The following is a 24,872-nucleotide window of genomic DNA, read 5'->3' on the forward strand; positions in this document are numbered from 1 at the left end:
TCTCAGAATTAAACTATCTGCAGCTGGCAAAGATCACGCTCCTGCCAGAGGGCAAGACAGTCGTAGTTAACGGCTGTGGACAAACTGAAGCAGCCCCATACATACGGAACTGAAACAAAAACGTGTTTACATAACATAACTGAGGTTTTTTTTTTTTTTTAAAGAAATCGAAACTTCTGTTATGGTGCCCTGGCTCCTTTTTGTAGTGAATGGCTTTGGATATGTTATTAATACCTAATTTAGTGCTACTGTCCAAACACATGCTCTGTGCAACTTGAGCCCTTTAATATGAGTTGAGACTTGCTTTATGTGCTCACGTGTGGCTTGAAACGAATACATATTCTAGGTGCTGTGTTCAGCCCTTAACGATTCTGCATTTTGCCGAATGCTCTGACCTGTAGGCGGCAGTTAGGTGGGTGACAGTGCTGTTCCAGTAAGCTGTATGTTCGCTCGTTCTCTGTTGTTCTAGCTAGATACCCAGGCCAAAGTATGGTTGTAGCTCCAGGAGTTACAGGTTGTAGCTCCAGGAGTTACAGGTTCTGCTTTCTTTTCTGTTGCTGTGATAAAATGCCATGACCAACAGCAATTTGGGGAAGAAAAGAGCATTTTGTTTGTTTATTTGTTTTTGCTACTTTGAGACAGAGTTTCTCTGTATAGTCTTGGCTGTCCTGTACTCACTCTGTAGACCAGGCTGTCCTTGAACTCACAGAGATCCACCTGCCTCTGCCTCCTAGGTGCTGGGATTAAACTCATGCGCCACCACGTGTCGATGTAAGGTTTTTTTTGTTTGTTGTTGTTGTTGTTGTTGTTGTTGTTTGTTTTTTGTTTTTTATCTTATGCTTCTAAGTCACAGTCCATCATTGAGGGAAGTCAGGGCAGGAATCTGGACCAGAAACCTTTGAGGAACACTGCTCATTGGTTTGCTCCCAGGCTCATATTTAGCTCTCTTTCTTACGAGCCTAGGAATGGTGCTGCCCACACTGGTCTGGGCCCTCCTACATCAATCAACGATAAAGACCACAGGCCAGTCTGACCTGGTGAATCCCCCAGGTGAGGCTCCTCCCATAACTCTGGGTTATATCAGGCTGACAGCTGAAGCTAACTGGGACACCATCCTCAGGCCTTATTGTTGGCTTAGAATTAATGTTAAATCACGTCATTTTAAACAAAATCTTGCAATGTAGTCCTGTTGCTCATGCCCTCACTGTTCTGTGTGTTCCAGCTATGATTTATAAGTCCCTGCCCGTTTACTCTAGACTGTCCGTAGTCTTGAGTGAGTTGATCTACAGTGATGGCGTTTCTTTTATGTGTCGTTGTGTTTTCCAAATTCTTTGGAAGCTAGCAACATTGAATTATGTAGATATTGTGTGTGACACTTAGAAAATCTGAATTTCATTATGTCTCTTTGAAGAATACTAAGATTTTTCTCCCAGCAAACAGTTGACTTATCTGACTCAAATGGTCTCTTTTTGTTTTAACTGGGATGCTGGGGTTCGGGGGCCGGCAGGGTCACCGGTGTCTACCAGTCACGTGCAATTAAGATGCAATTTCAAGAGTCAGACTTAGATGTGAGGACAGTTTACACACAGACGCTGGGCATCCTCTTTCCTGCCTCTTGCTTTTCTGGCATTTATAGCTTCATTCCTTATCAGTAGTCACCCCTGAATTTTCTATATTGGGGAGTTCACTTACATTTTTTTATTATTTATTTTTAAATTTTTATTTATATGAATTTTTTTTTCTGCATGTTGTGTGCAAGTGAGAAGGGGACACCAGCTCCTCTGGAACAGGAGTAGTAGGTGATTGTAAGCCATCTTGTGGGTGCTGGGAACTGAGCCTTCAGAAGAACAGCAAGTACTCCTAACAGCTGAGCCGTCTCTCCATTCCCTAGTTCCTAGTGGGGTTTTTTTTTTTTTTTTTTGTACTTTTATTAAATGTCTATGCTTTACACATCATGCCTCAAAATCCCTCTCCTCCTCCCAGTAAAATAAAACAAACAAACAAACAAACAAAAAATCTTGTCACAGAAGCTGTAGTATATCACACAGTACAGCCTTTTGTCCACATGTGTTTACTTTCAAGTGTTCATTGCTATGAGTCATGGGTCTGGTTGGAGGCCTACACTATCGTTACCAGATTCTCACTGGGACTGCTGTCAGATATAGCATTGTTGCCATGTGCCAAGGAGATTCATTATTATTATTATTATTATTATTATTATTATTATTATTATTATTATTATTATCATTTAAGACCTTTATTAACAAGTGCTTGCAGTTTGTTGACTTTTTTTAACCAAGTTGTAAACTTGTATTACAAATTAAAAATGAAGTTCTTAAATTTTTCAACTTGACCAGATATGAAACAATTTAAAAACCATTAAAGGTGTATTGAGAAAATCCAGGCCTTTTTTTTTTCCCCTTAAAAAACACACTTGTCATCACCAAAAAGAGACGTCTCTAGGTAAAAAAAAAAAAAAAAAAAAAAAAAAAAAAAAAAAAACCCGTGCTGCATAGATAATGCAGATAGTTCTAATGTATCTAGTCAACGGGCAAAAAGCAAGCACGTTTAAGGTCTTCAGCTCCAATCTTTGTTCATTTCTTATTGCTGGAATTTCATATTCATACCAAACCGGATGATGGTAGAGATGGTAAGCCGGCATTTACTCGGCCCTGCCCTGCTCAGCCTCGGAAGCGGACGAATTCTCAGCCGGTGGTCTCTTTGCCATCATGTGGTTTAGGGTTCTCTGGGCATCGGTAATTGAAGTTGCTGCGATACCGACGTTGAGGTGGCTGCTGACCTTGGGTCTCATCTCCTTGCTTTTCCTTGTCCTCTTCAGTGCCGTCCTCTCTAGGCTGTCTTTGGCGAGGAGGGCCCCTGCGGAATCGTGGTCTGTAACCCCGATACCTATTCTGTCTCACTGGTCTACCTTGTTCTCCTGCACCCTGGTTGTCAGCACCCTCCATCACTTCTCCTTGCACAGGCGGGTTGGAATACTGTGGTCGACGCCCATAGGGTCTCAGCATGGAGTAAGATGGGAGCCTTCGCCTACCGATAGGGCTGTTGGGCCTGGCCTTCAGGAGCGCTTTCCGATCCCTCATTTTTTTCCCCCACTCTCACTATTCTGGTAGTTTTGCTGGTAGTTGCGTGGAGGGCCCCTACGACGTGGATAACGTCTATAATGGTTCCGGTCTGCTGCGTATTTACTGCCTTGAACTGGAACTCCACCAGGGCCTGAAACCTTTGCTGCCTCTGCACCCTTTTCTCCTTCAACAACAGCGAACTCCACAGTCTCTCCATCCCCTACACTGCGAGGGCACTTCCTGGGGTTGTTCTTTGTGGCAGTCTGTCTCCTTGGTGTCGTTCCTGTTGATGAAACCTTATCCGTTCCTTACATCGAACCATTTTACTGTTCGCAAAACCTTCATTGCAATGACCTTCTTGTCTCTGCCTGCGGGAGCCGCTGATGTGAGGCCGCCCGGGCCACCACTACCCGCGCCAATGCCCATGGAGCCGGGCTTGGCCGCAGCTGCTCGGTTTCTGCCTCGCTGCTCATGCTTGCGGTGGTGATGACTAGGGCCAGCGGCGACGGCTGTGGCTCCTCCCGGGTGTGATGGTGACTAGGCCGGCGGCGGCGGTGGGGCTCTCAGGGCTCTCTGGGGTCCGTTCTCCGCTCCCGCTACCGATCGAACTCATCAAGGAGATTCTTAATCTTTGAATCTGCAGGTCTGGCCCCTTCATGTGTTCCAGCAGGGTATACATGGGGTAGATGTTGGAGTGAGGTCCACTCAGAGCCCTGGATCAGGGCCCGCTCCCTTGTCCTCAGGGCAGGGCCTGCTCTCTCGTTTTCATGACCTCAGGGCAGGGCCAGCTCCCCTGCTCCTGTGTCCTCAGGGCAGGGCCAGCTCTCCCACTCCCATAGTTCCTAGTTTTTTAAGCCATTAAGGCTGGCTTTTAGAGCCAGGCGGGGTGACACAAACCCAAGATCCCAGCACTTTTTTGTTTGTTTGTTTGTTTGCTTTTTGAGAAAGGGTTTCTCAGTGTAGCCTTGGCTGTCCTAGACTCATTTTGTAGACCAGGCTGGCCTCAAACTCACAGCGATCTGCCTGCCTCTGCCTCCAGAGTGCTGGGATTAAAGATGTGCGCCACAAGGGCCACCCCTCACTCCCCACCCCCACCCCACAAGATCCCAGCACTTGAGGGAGAGTCTTCCCTCTCCTCCTTTCTCTTTCTCCCCCCCCGCCCCCCACCGCCCTGCTCTTCTTTATAGCCCAAGGGTCTCTAAACTCATGATCTTCCCACCTTGGCTTCCCTAGTGCTAAGATTACAAGTCTATCAGAGGGTTAGCAGTGGTGCAAACTAATGTCTGTCTTCAGGGAAAACAAAACAAAGGTAAAAGGCAGGAAACTTATCTGGCTTTCTTCCCGTCCTCCAAGGATGGCTCCTCTCCTAAGTGTCTCGAAAGCTCTGTCTTGCGCCTCCCAGCAGTTGCTTTTATATCTTCTGTGAGACCCAGAAACAGAAACTCGGAATATTAAGTGCGAAAGAGCCCATGTGGCTTCAACAGGGTTGATCCTGCCACTTGAATGCTAGAATCCTCCTGTCACCGCTTTGTCACTCTCCCTCTGTACCTGGGAAGGAAGTCAGGGCCAACACGAGGGGGCAGAGTGTCCCCTCTTTTGAGTCTGAGGCAGTAATAGGTTATTACAGAAGAGAGTCTAGTCTGCGGCAGGTAAAGGGGGACCTGACCCCTGTGACAGGCTCCCTGGAGGCCGCCTCCCTGCTTTGTGTGACTTCAGGACCTGACCCCTGTGACAGGCTCCCTGGAGGCCGCCTCCCTGCTTTGTGTGACTTCAGGCTAATGGCCACTGTATGTGGGAGAGCGACCACACCCATATTTGTGCTCGCCTTCTGAAAGCACACCAGCACATCCTTAAATCTGTGGTAATTCTCCACAGCATCACAAGGATGTTACAATTTGCTGACAGCCTGTAAAAGACTAAGAGTCACGTGTATCACAATTGATTTCTGAGCTATTAAAGTCATTGAGCACGATCATTTTCAAGTCTCGCCTGCGCTCGGAATATCTGACAGCAGCCCCATGGTTACCTCAGCTGTTCGCACCATCTCCCATAACAATCTGTTACCTTTGAGGCGTAATTACTGTAAGTACTCGGGATGACAGGACAGCATTGGAATTGCCTTTGTTTGAAGCCTCCAGATCAGTGTAAGTCCTCGCAGCACCAAGATCTGCTGGCTTTCCACAGGATGGAAGAGCTGCCTTCACGGTCTTTCAGTCCTGGGTGTGGGGACTGTGTGTTCAGAAATAGGGTCTAACAGTGAGTGTGGTAATCGTGGACAATGCTCACTCCTTCGTGAAGGACCTGAAACAGCGTGTGATTGTGTCTAGACACATGAAGGCTGAGGACGCAGCACCTGTCACATACTGACTTTTGGAGGTAGCTCTAGCGCGCCCCCCCCCTCTGCTGCTGGTGTTGATGGGGTACACTGGTTGTGTCTTCCAGCCTGATGAAAGATTATTTCTTCAAACCGCCCATCAATCAGTTCAGCCTGAACTTCCTGGACCAGGAACTGGAGCGATCCTACAGAGCCAGCTACCAGGAAGAGGTAGGTTCTCCCTGTGACCTCATAGCACAAGCCCTGTTCCCATGGGACACTGTGCACTGGTGTTTTACTGAGCGACAGGCAAGTGAAGGCTAATGTTGTTTTCCCACAATCAGGAAGCCCTGAGTTGGAACTGTATGTGTTCCCAAGGCTTTTTATGCTCCTTTATCTTAAAGCCAAGCCACAGCCCCACCAGACTGTTTCTTTCATAGATGGTAGTTCTGGTCTTTTCTCCCCTCCCCCCCCCCACCCCCAAGTCAGGATTTCTCTTGTAGTCCTGGTTGTCCTAGACTTGCTTTGTAGACCAGGCTGGCCTCGAACTCACAGCCTCTGCCTTCTAATGGCTGCCCCCAGCCTTGGAAGGATGCATGGTCACAACTGTTCTGAATTCTTGAGTGACACTTCTCTCCCCATAGCGCTGTCACTTCCGACACTCTGAAATGGAACCAGAAGTAGGAAGTCTACCACCATCTAGAATGTGGGGTTCACGTTTCCCCCAACCACACCACCATCTTAACTCCCTTCAGTTAAGGGAGCTAATATTCCTCTCAGCTCACACATCATTTGCGCTAAGAACCCTTCCCTGATGCTAGCTGGATTTTCGCTTCCCTGTGTCTTTTTCTTATTCGTGTGCACCCCATATTGGAATCCCATCTGATTTCTACACCTAACACTCAGCCCTCCGTTTCCACACTCTCTAAATCCCAGCACAGCCCAACACCACACGTACTCAGCAGGCATGCTTGAAAGCAATGAACAGAAGAGCCTGGAGCCTAGTTGGTGCTCTAGGTAGCAGCTCTCAGCTCTCGTTCCCTTGGCCCCCAACCTGACATGAACCAAAAGTGTACCATCGCCTGACCCCAGGACCAAGATTTCACTTGCTCAGTGGACAGATTTTTATGTCTGTTGTGTCCAGTCCATGACCCAGGGAGACCGCAGTGTACAAGATACGGCTTAATCTTTGCTTTGTGTGGTTGGAATTGCTGCCCTGTCAGTTCCCCACTAGACAGCAAGCATCGTTGAACATCCCAAGCACCAGTCGTGCGGGCGCTTGCCTAAAGCAGCAAGTATTAAGTCTTAGCACTCTAGACCAGGAGTTGGGAAACTTGGGCATCCCCCACCCCCACCCCGGCTGTCCTGAGCCTTCTCTGCCCAAGCCCTGGCTACTCCCTAGATTGCTAATTAGGTCCCAGAGAGAGCAGTGGCATACATGTGGCTCTGCAGAGGAGGTCACTGTGGCAGCCTCACCTCCAAGATCTTTGGTCTTTTTAGGGAATCTCAGAAGTTAGGACCAGGCCCATGGCCATCTTCAAAAGCTCTGAATTCCATGGGAGAGCATTAGGACTCTAGCCCTTGTGCCCACTTTGCTCAGCTGAGCTCAGGCTTAACACTGGGACTGACCAGCCCTCTCATTCCCCAAGGCCAACTCCTGACTTTCCCCCATCTTCCCCCAGCTCCTGGAGGTCTATCTAAGGCTAAGGAACCAGAGCCAGGTTAGCCTAAAAGGAACTTGCTAAGGCCGGTCACAGGCCTCCCCCTCCACTGAACCTCCAGCCACTTCGTCCCTGAGCCCCGCTGCCAGGGCTAAATGTAAAGTCCATCTGCCGTGCATCATGTCCTCCTGTCACTACAGCCTCTGGCTCGACATCTGTACCTTCATCCTAAGACGGGCCTGCGGCACACGTGGGCGTCAGTCAGTCTGGCTGCAGCCTAGTCTGGCTCCGCGTTCCCAGTGTTACCTTGGGACAGCTACTCTTGGCCTCCGTCTACAAACAAGGAGCAATGGCGCCTCTTCCTCAGTGGGCTGAGGAGAGCTCTGACTGAGATGGTGTCTCTCTGAAGGCCCCCAGGGGTCTGGAACTGGTCGTGTTTTGGACACATCATGTGATAGCAGTTTCCTCCTCTAAGTTCCCTGACAATATGCATGTGCCTTCTTAGTAAGCTTCACACAATGCCCTGGTTTTTGTATTCCACCATCAGGCTGCCAGTTCCTTTTGGGCACTGTTTCGTGTCCACCCTGCCCCCAACAGCCAGCCCAGAGCAGCACCCACATGGGCTTTCTCCCTTAAAAAAAAAAAAAGATTTATTTTCTCTTTCATGTGTGTTTTGCCCTCATGTATGTGTATGTATGTATGTATGTATGTATGTATCTGTACCACATGTGTGCCTAGCGCGGGTATTGGACCCCTAGGACCTGGAGTTAAGGATAGTTTTGGACCACCATGTATGTGTTAGAAATCGAACCCTTCCTCTGGAAGAACAGCAAACACTCTTAACCCCTGAGCCTTCTCTCCAGCCTTCAAGGTGTGTCTCTTATTCCACACACGGAGCCTTTCCTCGGCTGCTGCTGCTGCTTAAGTAGCTGCCTGTCTTATGAGGCTGGCTTTCACACCCATCCATTAGACTGGAAGCTCCCATCACCTGCTGCCATCCTTCTGGTGGCACACGCCTTTAATCCCAGCAGAGGCAGAGGCAGCGGATCGCTGTGAGTTTGAGGCCAGCCTGGTTTACATACAAAGTGAGTCTAGGAGAACCAAGGCTACACAGAGAAACCCTGTCTCCAAAAAACCAAAATAAATAAATAAGATGTGTACTCCTGGACGCTAAGACAGGAACTCATTTTTCAGAGTGACTATGTTAAATGTGTTCGAGAGACTTTTAAAGTGGCGGTGTCCGTGTGAAGCGTGGCAGCCTATGCCTGGTCTGGAGCCCTGACTTGTCCTCCCCCGGCCATCTGCGGGCAAGGCTGCTCAAATCCTGCCCTTTCCTGCACTAAACAGGTCATAAAGAATTCTCCCGTGAAGACTTTCGCCAGCGCCACCTTCAGCTCCCTCCTGGATGTGTTTCTGTCCACCACGGTGTTCCTGATCATCTCTGTCACCTGCTTCCTGAAGTACGGAGCCACCGCCACCCCTCCCCCACCGGCCGCCCTGGCCGTCTTTGGTGCAGACCTGTTGCTGGAGGTGCTGTCCCTAGTGGTGTCCATCAGGTATGCCCCAACTGAAGGGGGGGGGGGGGGCGGGCTTGCCAACGGTTAGCCTCTAGCGCCCTCTTCTGGCTCCGTGGTCAATGACAAAACTGACTAGCCAGCACATGGCCGGGAATCTAAAGAGAACAGGACTTCATTTTCTCCCTTCCACCTCATTTCCGGGCGTCCTCCTCGCAGCACTGGCCTTCACTCCGCACAGCTGGCTCGCCGGAGGGGTCAGTCCCTGTGCAGCCCATCTGATGCCAGATGGGCCCCGGGTTTCCTAGGTTAGAGATTAAAAGGAGGCGTGAGAAATTCAGACAGGAAGGGAGAAGGAAGTGAATACATGGCAGGCAGCAGCAGAGAGCAAGTCCCTGCTAATTTTTTTCTTTTTTGGTTTTTCTTTTCTTTCTTTCTTTCTTCCCCCCCTCTTCGCCCCCCTCCCCCCCCCCCCCCCACTAACTTAAGAGCCAGCCTCATCCAACTGAGGAGTTCTTGTCAATGTCTGAGCCTGGAACAGGCCGCACTTACTTAGATATGACACCAACCGTGCAAACAACAGGAAAAACAGATAAAAAGGTTTTTAAATGTTGTTTAGCAAAGAGCAAGATAGAAGCCCGGCATGGAGGCACCCCCCCTATATTGCCAGCACTTGGGAGATGGAGGCAGGAAGATCAGCAGTTCAAAGCCTCCTTGGTTGTTTAGCAAGCTCAAGGCCGCCTGGGCTACACAAGACTCTTGTCTCAAACAAACAAACAAACAAAAGCCTAAGATGGAGAAACAGATAACCCAGAATGGGAAAGAATAAGAGATGGCATCTGTGATGAGGATCTAATATCCATCACATGTCAAGTTCATACAGCTCAGTAATAAAAAGACAGCCCAGCCTATTTTATTTTTTAATTGAAAATATTTTTCGTAGCCGGGCGTGGTGGCGCACGCCTGTAATCCCAGCACTCGGGAGGCAGAGGCAGGCGGATCGATGTGAGTTTGAGGCCAGCCTGGTCTACAAAGTGAGTCCAGGACAGCCAGGGCTACACAGAGAAACCCTGTCTCGAAAAACAAAACAAAAAACAAAACAAAAGAAAATATTTTTCGTACACTATATTCAGATCAGTTTCCCCCCCATCTCCTCTCAGACCCTCCCCTCCTCTGTCCACTTTACACCTTCTTCCTCTCTCTCTTCAGAAAACAAAAAGCCAAAAGAGCGTGGGGGTAAAGAAGAAAGAAAGAAAGAAAAAGCACAATACACATAAAAGTAGCACTGAATTCATTTTGTGTTGGCTGTCTGCTGCTGGGCATGGCACGTGCCCTTAAGTGTGGTTTATATACCCAGTGAGGCTCCATTGGAGAAAATAACTTTCCCTTTGCAAGAGGTTGTCAACTGAAGATAGCTTCTTGGCTAGAGATGGGACTTCTTGTCTACCTCCCCTTCTCAGCTTTGGAACGCCGTCTGGCTTGGGCCTCTGTGGGCCCCGTGCATGCCACCACAGTCTCTGTGAGGTTGTGTGTGTACCAGGCCTGCCACAGTCTCTGTGAGGTTGTGTGCGTACCAGGCCTGCCATGTTTACGGTTCTCTTTGAGTCACCCGTATCCTCTGGCTCTTAGAATATTGCCACCTCCTCCTCTCTGCAGCTCTCTGAGCCCTGAGGGTTTGGTAGCCGGCTGTTCAGGGCTCTCCTGACGTCATCCCGTTGTAGGCCTCTGTTCTACTTCAGGAGGAAATATCTCTGATGATGGCTGAACAAGGCAACGATCTGTGGGTATGGCAGAATAAAGCAGCCGTTGAAAATAGACTAAAGAGCAGCCCAAGGTTCTGGGAGGCAGGTGCGGGTGCCCAGAGCAGCTCATTTGCATGCACACCCATTCCCAACAGGTGTCAGCCTCCTGGCTGCTGTGACAGTGGGTCCTCACACCAGCCTTGCCATGTTTCAGCCTAGTGCATTCAGTCCACTAATAATTGGCCCCCAAGAGATGACATGGCAAGAGGTACCTTGTCTGTGAGTTTCTGCTACTTCTACTCAACGCCCCAATGCAGAAAAACAAAGTAAAACAGACAACAAAACAAGACAGCTTTGATCTGGCCCTGAGACTTCTATGTTTTATCTTTTCGCCCCTTGGGGTGAGCTGTGTGGGATACCTACCTCCTTTCTTTCTCACCCACCAGCCTGCAGTCCTCTCAGCAGCAGAGAGGAAACTGTCCCCTAGAGGAAACGATATGTCTGTACCATCCCTTACGTTCCTTGTTTTGTTTGTTTTCTTTCTTTTTTTTCAAGACAAGGTTTCTCTGTGTAGCCTTGGCAGTCCTGGACTAACTTTGTTGACCACACTGGCCTTGAACTCACAGCAATCCACCTGCCTCTGCCTCCCAAGTGCTGGGATTAAAGGTGTGTGCCACTCTGTTCTCTCTTCTTTCTTTTTTAAGTTTTTTGAAACAGGGTTTCTCTATGTAGCCTTAGGTGTACTAGAGGCTGGGGGAGGCTGGATCTCAGACTGAAAGACCTACATGGTGGATTACATGGGTACCCAGGGAAGCCAATACTTGGGCTCTCAGCTCAGAGATGATAACTCCTACTCTGGTGATGTCTTCCAAGCATCCCATCTCCTGGCTGGGACTCAGCTCCCTTTGTGTCCCTCTCTAGGTACTGAGTCCTGCCTGTGAAGGCATCTGTGGTTTTTCTCCGTGATGTTCCAAGGCCTCTGTTTTCATTTAGATGGTAGGAAGCCAGAGCAGTCCAAGGATCCTAAAAGTGCGCGTGAGCCTCTGCGGGCAGTGCCGGATGATTTGGGATGCTGGCCATGGCGAGCATAGCCAGTATAGCTATTCAGGGCTTAAGGCCAAAGGCACAAGATCTGGGCCTGTTCGAGATCCCCACAGAGCAGAGGTGAAGGCAGTGAGCTTGTCCTTATTCCCCAGCAATAGGCCTAAGAGAAGTTCTGTGAGTCTGCACCCCAGGGTCCCAGTGTTCTCTCCTCCACCTGCCCTACCCTGCCCCAGGGAGCTCTGGGCTCAGCCAAGACCTAGCCTTTCCAAGTCACAGTTCTCAGTCCATACACAGCTCCCCTCTCCTGACAGGAGGACTTTATCACAGTACGGCCACTTTTCTGAGGTAGCCCACCCAGATCTACAGTGTAAGAGACATAGACTGCTGTTGCTAGAATGTGAAGACACCTCTCAGGAAAAAAAGAAAAATATAAAAGGTGTCTGCTGCCAAGCAGTGGTGACACACACCTTAATCCCAGCACTCAGGAGGCAGAGGCAGGTGGATCTCTGTAAGTTCAAAGCCAGCCTGGTCTACAGAGTAAGTTCCAGGACGCCAGGTCTACACAGAGAAACCCTGCCTAAAAAAAAAAAAAAAGAAGAAAAAAAAAAAAAAAAAAAAAACAAGGAAAGAGAAAAAGCTGTGTACTGTATGTGTCATACCCCTGGTCCAGGCTGTGAATGAGGCAGTTGGACATACAGGGGTGTGGCCAGTGGCAGTGGTTAGTCTGTCTTTAGTATGTGACCTGATTTTCTGAAAGGTTGAATGGCTCTCAGCATCCCAACCATAACAGAACCTGTTTGGCAGCAGCAGAGTTAACACCTCCAGCCCCCTGCTTGTGCCCAGGGCTCAGCAAGCCCCAGGCTGGGGTGTTAGGGGCAAGCTTTTCACCTCTGTGGCTTCTGAGGAGGAGGCAACAATGGGCTTGTGGGTGCCAGTGCTACAAAGGAGAGCGTCACTGTGTGGCGCTGGTAAGGCATCTCTGTCCCTGGCTACTAGCAGCACCTTTCCCCCATTATGACCATCAAAAGGCTCAGTGGAACATTCCAGATGGGTCCCATTTGGGACATCGTGACCCACAGTGGACTTTGCTTAGGGTCCTTACTACTCTTTCAAGACCTACAAACCCACAGAGGTCTCTGACAAGTAACATTTTGTCCAAATGGAGCCGGTAACCTCAGAGTGTGGTGTGAGGTCTGAGCATAGCCAGCTCACTTACTTGATGACAAGTGTAGGAGGTGCAGCGGCTTCCCGGTGCACCGCCTGGCAGGCATCAGGAGCTGCACCCTGAGGCGGCTGAAGGCATGGTGTGATGACCCTCTCCCCTCTGCGTCCCAGGATGGTATTCTTCCTAGAGGATGTCATGGCGTGCACAAAGCGGTTGCTGGAATGGATCGCCGGCTGGCTCCCTCGCCACTGCATTGGAGCCATCTTGGTGTCTCTTCCTGCCCTGGCCGTCTACTCACACATCGCCTCAGAGTTTGAGACAAACATACAGGTAGGTAGCAGCAGGCCACCTTCCCTCCATGCGTTCCAGGCTCCTGAACCTCTTCTCTCACTTTAAGGCTGGTTGTTTGCTGTCGGGCTAAAGTCCAAGGTCTGAAAGAGGTGTACTCTGTTACCCGCCTCCAGCCATCCTCTTTACACTGGAAGCACACGGTAGGCATGGTGACAATACTTGTATGTGGCACATACTCACACATGGTGACACATACACACAGCACTTAGAAAGTGGAAGCAGGAACATCAGGAGTTCAAGGTCATCCTCAACTACAAAGAATTTGAAGCTAGTCTGGACTAATCAACACCGTGTCTCAAAACACACACGCACCACACACACCACACCACACACACACACACACACACACACACCACTACCACCACAATGACAACAACAACAAAACTGCAGTGTGACCTGCCAGTGGCTGTGTTTGAAGAACGGGCACACTGCTTTTCCAGTTTCACCCAGTGTCCGTCAAGCTTCAGATCCATTACAGACATGCTTGGCTTCCTGTGGCTCAAACTTTCAACCTTTTTCCACTTCACAGTTGTGCAGACGCTGTCCCCATACGACAGCTCTGATGTCACTTTCATCTTTCTCAGTTTTGCCAAGATCACATGGAAGTCACTGGTTTTCACTTTCAGAACTGGGTGAATTAGCAGCTAGTGAGTAGGCTGGGTACTGGCTGACTCTGCCCCACTGAGGGACCGTGTGGGTGCTCTGAGCATGGCCAGGCTAGGCCGGGCTATGGCGGCAGGAACACTAAGGGAACTCAGTGCTCTTTTTTGTTTGTTTGTTTGTTTGATACTTTCCATTTATCACGCTGCTTACACTAGGGAGGTGCTCTGCCACTGAGTCACATCCCCCCCCCCCCCCCCCCCCCCGTCACGGAGATGTTGTCCTGCAGCAGTGTGAACATTTGCAGAAGCACCTGCCCCGTGTGCCCAGATGACACAGATGACGTGCCAGTCTGCTAAGTCACTGACAGGCACCTGGATCAGCTGCTGCTGCTGCTGCTCTGGGAGGGAGAGCTGTGGGGTCAGACTCCATAAAGGATGAGCTAGTTGTGAGAAGCGTTGCTTCTTGACCTGTAGGCTGAGATCTCGTGCGGCGAGTGCGCGAGTGTGGTAGCCGTTTCCAGGAAGCACCACATCAGTGGCTCACTGCAGGACTGGAGGAAGCAATCGGAAGGTGACCCCACCCCACAGTGTCAGACCCCCTTTCCTGTCTGTCACAGTGACGTGTGCCATTTTACATGTCTGGAGGAATACTACTCTCCTAGCACTGTGGACTTGGAACCTAAAGTGCTGTGCCATGCACGAGACAGATATGGGATATGTTTTTACAACCAGCAGGTTACCCGAAGGAAAACTCGCTGCATGGTTCACGGTTACTTTTTGTCACTGTGGCCAAGTACCTGATGAGAAATGTTGTAGGAATGGCGTCTTGGCTCTAGGTTGGGACAGCAGGGGAGGTGTGGCTCCATGGTGAGACTGATCAGGCTGGGACTCTTCTCCTTACAGCTTGGCTAAACAGGAAGCAGAGATGGCACGGGAAACAAACCGGGCTCTAACCCCCAGGCCCTGCTTACCAGAGAGCCACTTCCTGCTGCTAGGCCCTACTTCCTACAGATCCCACCAGCTCCCAAAAATATCCCCTAGCCGGGGACCAAGTGTGCGAACACGTGAGCCCGAGGGACACATTTCACATCCAAGCACCACAAGTGAGATCGGAGATGCTTGGTGCCGGGCAGGAGCGTGGGCGGCTGGGTCCTCATGGGGGCGGGGGGTAGTGAGTGGAGGAGGTGAGGCAGCCGTCCTAACAACCGTGTGTTCTCTTGCAGCTCGCCACGTTCACCAGCTCTGCGGTGCTGGTGGCCGTCGTGCACTACTGTAACTTCTGCCAGCTCAGCTCCTGGATGAGGTCGTCCCTCGCCACCATCGTGGGGGCCGGGCCGCTGCTCCTGCTCTACATCTCCCTGTGCCGGGACAGGTGCGCAACTGTGCCCTCTCACCTCACACGGCCTTCCTCGTCCTGCCTCTCTTAGGGCTCAGCAAAAGCTCTGTGTTAGTGCTGTGGGATGTGTTTCCGCCATGGCTTCAGAGAGTACCGGCTGGGCATGCGGCTCTGTGGTAAAGTGCCTGCCTGGCATGCAATGGCCCTTAGTTCTATCCCCAGAACTACCTAACAACCAACCAACCAACCAACCAACCAACAAACTCCAAATGTAAGAAAGTGCCATAAGAATGAAACGAGAAAGAAAAAGTCATGTATAACACCATGCAACAGGTTGTGTATATAACATGTATATATTAAAACATAAATGACCTGGTTTCTGTCCCTAAAAGATGCCTATATCATCAGTCGTGTGCAAACACTCAGAATTCCAGAAGACTTAGGAACCCACATGTTTGGATTTGGGAACGAATGCAATCTGTATATATTTGAATATAAATGTCCTTGGTTCCCCGCCTCTGCAAGACAACATGACTACTGTAGGACATTTGAGATGACTTTTGTGAATAAGTCAGAGTCTAAGAAAAGTGAGAGCTGAGCCGGGCGCGGTGGCGCACGCCTTTAATCCCAGCACTCGGGAGGCAGAGGCAGGCAGATTGCTGTGAGTTCGAGGCCAGCCTGGGATACAAAGCGAGTCCAGGACAGCCAAGGCTACACAGAGAGACCCTGTCTTGAGAGCTGAAGTCATGTCACATGACAGGGTCAGGATGATGGAAAAGCAGAGGGGAAACCAGAGTGATGCAGGCCTGTAATTCCAGTCCTCAGGAAACTGAGGCAGGAGGATTTCAAATTTGAGTCTAGTCTAGGCTATATAACAGGACTCGGTCACAAAAACAAACAAACAAACAAACAAACAAAGCCAAAATTAGAAGATCCAAACTTGGTGCTACATGGTAAGTAGAGGCAAGACAGCGAGGAGTTCCCGGTCCTCCCTGGATAGACAGTAAGTCCTTCTGGGCTACTTGAGTAGAAAGTGTGATGTGGACAGAGAAAACAGAGTTATGTGATGAACCTGTGCAAACAGGGTCAGTTCTCTCTGGGCTCCAGAATGAGATGTTTAAACCCAGTAAGAGCCAGGTACGGTGGCTCACCCCAGTAATCCCAGTGCTGGGGAAGGGGAAGTGAATACAGAAAGACAGCAAGTTTAAGGGTAGCCTGGGCTACAGAGTAAGTGAGACCCAACCAATCTCATCGGGCAAGCAGCAGCCAGTCAGCAAAGGGACATGCCCAGTGTGGTAAAACCGGTGGGAGTCCTTCCTCCCCGTGGGTTCCACCAGTGGCATCATGGTTGCTTCTCGGTTTGTTAAAATGTGTCTCAAGTGTCCTGTTACAGACCAGCAGCTGGCCTTTGTGCTTTGTCAACTAAACACGTAGTTGGAAATAGAATAGAAACGTGGAGAGCAGAATGTGCACAGTTAGTGCTTTGTTTAAACAGTGCGCTCTTACACCAACTAAGCCCCTGCGCAACAAACACCCAAGTTCTCAGAGAGGTGCGCCCCTCCCATGTGCAGTGGAGAGCCACCTGCCCATAAACCCAGCAATTAGGGGATATTTCTCCACTGTGCTTTGCAGGACACCTAGCATTGCTGTCACTGGGAACCACTGCTTTAGTACATGCCACTATCAGCAGTGTCCGATGTCATCGCCTTAGTGTGTATTTGGGAAGCACAGGGTCGCGTCGATTCGTGAACAGCATGGGTAGCGACCCTCGGCCTCCTTACTACACTAATAGCCATGTGAAACAGCCGTGTGCTCTGCAACCCAAGGTCAAAAGTAGAGCTGCCAGGTCAGTATCCGAGAAGAAGCTGTGACAAGTGATTTCATGAAGTGACACACGCTGCCTCCCACCTGTGTGGAGCATCTGGACTCATGGCCATCACAATGCCACAATCACAGAGTGTGGAGTTCAGCAGCAGCCTTTACCTGCAGGGGCCTCGTGAACCCTTCATGGTAACATCACAGCTTTGGCTTCTGCTCTTGGATCCAGAGAGACAAAAGTAGACACCTCCTGTCTGCTCTCCTGCTACAATATGCCAACATCAGACCTTACCTTGAGCCAAGACCCCTTCCATGTGGAGGCTCCTCGGAGCCTTCAGCCCAGTCCCAACTAGCAGGGCACGGCGCTTGGCAGGTAGTAAGCAAAAGCCTGAATTCACCTTCTACAAAAGAGAAGGCGTCTTAGTCGCTTTTCTGTGGCTGTGATAAGCCACCATGACCAAGGCAACTTATAGAAGAAAACATTTCATTGGGATTATGGTTCCTGGGGAGCACAGCGAATTGTTTGCCTCATGGCCCCCAAGAGGAAAGTTATGTGAATTCTTCTTTGGGTTGCTTTTAATAGTGCCTTCTTTTGTTTTCTCTAATATTTTTATGCATTTTCTTTCCAGTTCCATAGTGATGTCACCCTTGGATACAGCACAGAATTTCAGGTAAGCTTTCAACCTGGGGCCTGTGTCTGAAAAATGAGAGCAGCCATCTTTCCATTCTTTATCTCCTGAAAACATGCATGCCATAAGTAACCTGTACAATGTGAGTGTGTGTGTGTGTATACGTGTGTGTGTATACGTGTGTGTGTGTGTAGGTTGAGAAAGCAATTTAAAAACTGTATTAACATATCTGATCACAGTTGTATCTTACTAGAAAGGTGAGTGATCATTAAGACATATATTAGGCTGGACGTGGTGGTGCACGCCTTTAATCCTAGCACTCAGGAGGCAGAGGCAGGCGGATCTCTGTGAGTTCAAGGCCAGCCTGGTCTACAAATTGTCTAGGACAGCCAGGGCTGCACAGAGAAACCAAAAAACAAGAACAAATGAAAAATTAAAAGTAATTAAACTAGAAAAATATTAATTTTCATGCCTCTTAAGACAGATAATTTTCCAGTCTTATCAGTAATAAATAGGTCCACAAGGAAAAGGCTGAATGATGAGGAGGAAGGGAAAGAAAACCAAGACAGAAAAGTGCTCAGAGAACCTAAAGCCCACACAAAGGACAAAATGCTCAGAGTTCACAAAAGAAGAAATCTATCTCAGATTACCCACATTCCCTGATACTGGGAATCAAACCCAGGGCACTGTATAAGCTGGGCAAGTGTCCCCCACTGACAACTCGGCTTAGCTTGGGCCCTCAAAAAGTAGCAGCATGGTGCCAACCATGGCATTCAGGCCTGTAATGCCAATGTTCTGGAGGCTGAGGCAAGAGCATTGTTGTGAGTTTGAGGCCGACCCAAACCTATACTGTGGCACTGTATATACAGCCCTGATAGAGCGCAGTGTTAGTGGATGCTTTGCCTCGCTTGTTAGAGCTGCAAGTAGCTCTCACTTTCTGTTTTTCTATCTATTTTAAATCCCTCTTTTGCATGATAATAGATGTTAGTATGTTTTCCTTTAACTCCCATTCATGGTCTATAATGTCCCAGTATTCAGTCATGAGCTGACTCTTACATTTTCTCATCTCAGATAGCTCTTTTGGACTGAGTGGGGAGGTAAAGGCCTGTAATCTCAGCTATTCAGGAGGCCAAAAGAGCAGAATTGTACATTCAAGGTCTGCATGAATCTACATTCACTGCAGAGTGAGCTCAAGGCTGCCTGAACAGCTTTTTGTAAGATCCCATCTCAAAGTGGAAATGAAAACGGAAAGCTGGTAGAGCACAAGGCCCTGGCTTCAGTCACCAGTGCACAAACACCAAAAATCATCTTCCTGAAAACTGACCTTTGCTGCTTAAATTTAGGGCTGGGATTGGCTGCCTTTACCCTTCTATCTTAGAATAAGAATTGCTGGTTGTAGTGTCATATCCCATGTTCCCAGCACTTGGGGAGTGGAGGCAAGAGGATCAAAAGTTCAAGGCATCCTCAGCTGTATAGTGAGTTAATTCCAAGACAGTCTGAGAGACATAAGACCTGGTGTTTTGTTTTGTTTTGTTGTTTTTGCTTTTGTTTTTTGTTTGTTTGTTTGTTTGTTTGTTTTTTGAGACAAAGTTTCTCTGTGTGTATCCCGGGCTGTCCTGGACTCACTTGGTAGACCAGGCTGGCTTCGAACTCACAGGGATCCACCCGCCTCTGCTTCCCAGTGCTGGGATTAAAGGCGTACGCCACCATGCCCAGCTAAGACCCAGTCGTAATAAAACAAAATTCGGTACAGGGCAAATGGCTCAGTGAGTAAAAGTAAAGCACTTGCTGCTTAAAGCAGAGAGAGAACCAATCCCACTGATGTGTGTGTGTGTGTGTGTGTGTGTGTGTGTGTGCGTGCACGCGCACGCATGTGTGTGTGTGTTAATCCTAGCACTCAGGAGGCAGAGGCAGGTGGATCTCTGTGAGTTCAAGGCCAGCCTGGTCTACAAATTGTCTAGGACAGCCAGGGCTACACAGAGAAAACAAAAAACAAAAACAAATGAGAAATTAAAAATAATTAAACTAGAAAAATATTAATTTTCATGCCTCTTAAGACAGATAATTTTCCAGTCTTATCAGTAATAAATAGGTCCACAAGGAAAAGGCTGAATGATAAAGAGGAAGGGAAAGAAAACCAAGACAGACAGAAAAATGTTCAGAGAACCTAAATCCCACGCAGATGAAGGACACAATTAAACACATTATTTTGGTATGGGCCAGTGAGAAAGCTCAGTAGGTGCCTGCTGCCGAACCTGTTGGCCTAAGTTTGGTCCCTCAGGAAACTTACTTAAAAGGGCTATTCCTCAATGTCATGACACTGGGAAAAACAACTTAGCACCTGACCCAATAAGCCATGCTCACAGGAGATGGCTTGGCTTCTCTCCAGCCCAAACCCTCTGTCCACTCTGTTTAAAAGCCAGCCAGAGAGCTGGGCAGTCGTAGTGCACACCTTTAATCCCAGCACTCGGGAGGCAGAGGCAGGTGGATCTCTGAGTTCAAGGCCAGCCTGGTCTACAAAGCGAGTCCAGGATAGCCAAGGCTAACACAGAGAGACCCTGTCTTGAAAAACCAAAAATAAATCAATAAATTAAATTAAATTAACTGACTCTGGGTAGTAGGAAAATAGATGAATCACTTTTTAAATTTCTACTTTCCCCCTAAGTTTTCTATGATTGAGTATGTGGTATTTTTAATAGAGGGGGGTGGAAAACTGAGCAAATATGGTGGTACATGCATATGAGCCCAGCATTTGCAAAGCAAAGGCAGGAGAATTAGAAATTTAAGGTTAGTCTCAGTTATATAGTAAATCCAGGCCAGCCTGCACTACATAAGACCCTGCCTTAAAAAGAAAGAAAGAAAGAAACAGAGAAAAGAAAAGCCAGGTGTGATGGTATACACCTTTAATCTCAGCACCTGGGAGGCAGAAGCAGGAGAATCTCTGAGTTTGAGGACAGCCAGGGCTCTGTTACACAGAGAAACCCTGTCTCGAAAAACCAGAGACTCAGTGGCCCTCAGTGCTCCTCTCCAGCTCAGCTGCAGGGCTTCTCAGTGGTACCTGCTTGCAGAACAGTAGCTCTGTCACAGGGCTGGCAGTACGGTCTCTAGGGCAGTGTGAAGGGGGAAGTCATAGCTTAGAGAGAAAATGCTTGTCTCCGTGCATGAGACCCTCAGCTCAGTCTCCAGCACTTCAAAGGCCTTCTTGGGAATTTCTAATTAAATTGTAAATGCATAGTGTTTAAAATGGTTCAATAACCCTGGTGCATGCAGAGACCCTGGTGTATGCAGACGGTACTGGGGGTCCCTGGGACACCATTTCTCATCCTATTGACAGTGTCCCTCAGAATGAGTGTGGTGCATCCATATGTTAGATTCCTCCACAGCCATAAGAAAGTAGCTGCAGCCATTGCCTGGAAGGAATAAGGATTCCATTCTGTACGCTGACTGACTTTCTCCCCATGTGCACTTTATTACTCTTAAATGTGTGTATCTCATATTCTCTTTGAAAATGTCAAGATTGTCTTATATGACTTTGGTAAAGCAGAACTAACTAGACAGGGGAGGGATGTGTTTTGTTAAACTTTCATACTAGTAGAGAAAAGAGAAAGTATGGAAACCCTTTGTTTTTGCTTTGCTTTGTTTTTTGAGACAGTGTTTCTCTGTGTAGCCTTGACTGTCCTGGACTCACTTTGTAGACCAGGTTGGCCTCGAACTCAGAGAGATCCTCTGCCTCCCGAGTGCTGGGATTAAAGGTGTGTGCCACCATTCCCAGCTCATGAAAACTCTTTGTAAAATGATGTCTGTTATTCAGAAACCTAAGAATAAAATCTATCAGAATATTCCATTTCTTGGGTTCAGTAATGACACTATTATCACTAAGGGAGATGTCTACACATTGGGAGAGTCATGCTAAAATAGTTAGACCAGCAACTCACTTTCAGAATGTTTAGGGAAAATTATTTTGTGTGTTTGTATGTCACATGTGTGTCTGTATATATTGAGAGGAAAAGCAGAGAAGCAACATTTAACAATTGTCTCAAACACAGATGAAGAGCATCCAAGTGTTTGTTTCCATAAACTTAATGTTTCCATAAAGTTGAGATTGTCCCAAAAGAAATAGTTGAGGAAAAGAAACGATTAAAAAAAAAAAAAAAAAAAAAAAACTAATGAGGTCTTCTTAAAAGCAGTTGCAGCTAGGCTGGTGGTCCAGGCCTGTACTCCAGCATGTGGGCAAGGAGGCAGGAGGATACGTCCCAGGCTAGCCTCCAGCTGCGTAGCAATCATGGCCAGCCTTGGCTGCTTAAGATTCAGGTTCAAGAAACCAAATTAAAGATGAATAAAACCAGAGCGTCCCTGAAGCCTGCAAAACAACAACCAGGCTGCTCTAAGCGCCCCCCGCCTGACCCCCCCCCATGCCAGGAGTGCCGCTGGGCCACACTTGGCAGAGCGCTCCCCTGATAGGGGCTCCGAGCAGCTGTGTCATCTCTCATCTCTCTGCTCCCCAGTGCCGAGAGGAACCCATGCAACAGCTCGCTGCTGCAGGACAGCAGGAGGCCGGCCAGCCTCATAGGCAAGGAGCTCGCCCTCACCTTCTTCCTCCTGCTCCTCCTGGTCTGGTTCCTGAACCGGGAGTTCGAGGTCAGCTACCGTCTGCACTACCATGGGGACGTGGAAGCAGACCTGCATCGCACAAAGATCCAGAGCATGAGGGACCAGGCTGACTGGCTGCTGCGGAACATCATCCCCTACCACGTGGCTGAGCAGCTGAAGGTCTCCCAGACCTACTCCAAGAACCATGACAGCGGGGGAGTGATCTTTGCCAGCATTGTCAACTTCAGCGAATTTTATGAGGAGAACTATGAAGGGGGCAAGGAGTGCTACCGGGTCCTCAACGAGCTGATCGGTGACTTTGACGAGCTCCTGAGCAAGCCAGACTACAACAGCATTGAGAAGATCAAGACCATCGGGGCCACGTACATGGCAGCGTCGGGGCTGAACACGGCCCAGTGTCAGGAGGGCGGCCACCCGCAGGAGCACCTGCGCATCCTCTTCGAGTTCGCCAAGGAGATGATGCGTGTGGTGGATGACTTCAACAACAACATGCTGTGGTTCAACTTCAAGCTCAGGGTCGGCTTTAACCACGGCCCCCTCACGGCAGGCGTCATCGGCACCACCAAGCTGCTCTATGACATCTGGGGGGACACCGTCAACATCGCCAGCAGAATGGACACCACTGGCGTGGAGTGCCGCATCCAGGTGAGCGAAGAGAGCTACCGCGTGCTGAGCAAGATGGGCTACGACTTTGACTACCGAGGAACTGTGAACGTCAAGGGGAAAGGTCAGATGAAGACCTACCTGTACCCAAAGTGCATGGACAACGGGGTGGTGCCCCAGCACCAGCTGTCCATCTCCCCAGACATTCGAGTCCAGGTGGACGGCAGCATCGGGCGGTCTCCCACGGATGAGATTGCCAACCTGGTGCCTTCTGTTCAGTACTCGGACAAGACTTCCCTGGGATCTGAGGACAACACACAGGCCAAGGAAGTGCACCTGTCTTCTAAGAGACCCTGGAGAGAGCCAGTCAAAGCTGAAGAACGGTTTCGGTTTGGCAAAGCCATAGAAAAGGACGACCCTGAAGACACAGGCGCGGAAGAGGCCAACGAACTCACCAAGCTCAATGTCTCAAAGAGTGTATGAGGCAGCGTGGAGAGCTGCCGAGGTGCTCTGTTCGTCCAAACACAATAATATTTGTATTGCTAGGCTGTCGTGCTATCCAGCACCTCAGTTGCTGTCCCTGGATGTGGTGTCATGTGGTCATTTCAGCCCTGATCTCTGTGTGGATCACAGTTATTCAGGGCCCATTTCCACCCATTTCTTCTTTTCCTTTACTCCTTTCCTGGAAGCCTGCCCCCCAGCCTGGGGGATCCATTAAGCGGTGTGGAGGAATACAAGTGCCTTCAGGGTTTGGCCTGGCATCTAGGGCTGAGGCCACTGGTGGAATAATGGCCCTGGGTATTATTTGACTTCTTTGAAAAAAAAAAAAAAAAAAAAAAAAGGAAAAAAACTCAAAATAAGCTGTGGTTAAAATACCATTTTTATCGCCTTTTCTCACATTTTTTTTTTCTCATACAGCGTTTTCCAGTTTATTTTTTTCTATATACGTAATAGTGTTTTTCAGTCACCTGGCCTTTCCAAGCACACACACGCACACACACTTGCATTTAAGAATCTGACATAAAGTGCCAGTAACTCATGGGGGAGGGGCTATAAAAGGGAGCGGGGCTGGAAAGCTCAGCAAGCCCCTTCCTAGCCTCTCTCGGGTACCTGGGCCCACGAATGGGCCTCTCTGCCCCCAACACTGGGCAGTTTCAGGGCCTCATCTGCACGCAGGCCAAGATTTCATATGCTTACCAGGCACAAAGCTTACACACCAGGCCTCAGGAATCTCACTCAACAAGCCGTGTTTCCATCCCGACCCTCCACAGAGGGGTCCTCCAGCCAAGAGTGACCCATCTGAGGGAGGCATTTAACCATCCAAGGATGCACTTATTTATTTATTTATTTATCAAAATGTGTGTATTACAGGGAGGGGCCACTGGGTAGTTTTTGGTGGAGGTAAACAGGGAGTGGGTAGGACAGTTTGCAAAGGACACAGCCGACCAATGACAAGATGTTTCTCTGTTTCGTGTCTCATCCACTGGCCCAGAGTGCCACCCAGGGTGCTGCCCCTCCTTGTGGGGATCCAGAGTAAACTGGCTCGGCTCCAGCAGGATTCTGCGAACCTTTTGTCCGGTCTTCCTCCCACTGTTGGGCTGCACAGGCTAGTCTGTGGGGTTTCATTCGGCTGGCCAGTTCAGACTCCCGAAAGGGGTGTCTTACGTACGGTGCACCGAGGGACAGGACCATCTGTTCGACAAAGGAGATGCAGCCAGCCAGACACAGAGGTGCCATCCACACGTTCCTGGCTGCTAACCTGGCTTGTCTTTGCGTTCTTCCATGCTGAGTCTCAAGTTTATGCTGAATGGAGCTCAGGCTACAGTTGCCCTGTCATTTTTCCAGGTGACGCCGGTGTGCAGCTCATGAGAAGGCTGAGGAGCGGCCCTGAGACTGTTGGGGGTCTTCACGCCATGCCCTGTGGTGTGTTCTTTCACTGGTAAACCTCACTATACTTTCCACATCTGAGTTAAGTCCCGTTGTCTGTCACTCCTCCCCAAAGACGGACAGGACCTGCTTATGCTAGCAAGGTGACATCTTAGTTCTAGTCATCCACTTCCCTGGGGACACCTGGGATGGCCATCCAAGCAGCATAGCCATGCCGGGATCTAGAGTACGCTTAGTAACAGGAAGATTTGCCTCCCCAGTGGGCTCCCTGTTGGTCTTCCAACAGATAAGTTGTGACAATACCTCTTGCTTCTAAGGAATGTATTCTTGTACAATGCCACAGATTTTTTTTTTTTCTCTTAAAAACACTACCTGATTCTCTCCTTGTACTAGGGATTTAGAGCATGTCGGCTTTCTTCCCGTCAGTATTAGGGTGTACACTGTCTGGGTGTCGGTCTGTCCTCCAGGCTGTGTCGCTTTGAGGAGCTGGCTGGCTGGTGGTCAGTGTTTTT

General features: G+C 49.1%; 1 protein-coding gene across 1 annotated transcript in view; it reads left to right on the plus strand.

Moving 5' to 3' along the window:
• Adcy9 (adenylate cyclase 9) overlaps window positions 1-23,938 on the plus strand; it is a 131,878-nt gene extending 107,940 nt beyond the window's left edge. Inside the window, exons 6-11 of the mRNA XM_051167580.1 lie at window positions 5,526-5,628; window positions 8,406-8,614; window positions 12,694-12,853; window positions 14,700-14,848; window positions 17,260-17,301; window positions 21,765-23,938. Of these exons, the coding sequence (XP_051023537.1) occupies window positions 5,526-5,628; window positions 8,406-8,614; window positions 12,694-12,853; window positions 14,700-14,848; window positions 17,260-17,301; window positions 21,765-22,956 (1,855 nt within the window). The 3' untranslated portion in view covers window positions 22,957-23,938. The remainder of the gene's footprint in view (window positions 1-5,525; window positions 5,629-8,405; window positions 8,615-12,693; window positions 12,854-14,699; window positions 14,849-17,259; window positions 17,302-21,764) is intronic.
• The last annotated feature ends 934 nt before the right edge of the window (window positions 23,939-24,872 follow it).

This window comes from Acomys russatus, chromosome 25 (genome assembly GCF_903995435.1).
Source record: "Acomys russatus chromosome 25, mAcoRus1.1, whole genome shotgun sequence".
NCBI lineage: Eukaryota > Metazoa > Chordata > Mammalia > Rodentia > Muridae > Acomys > Acomys russatus.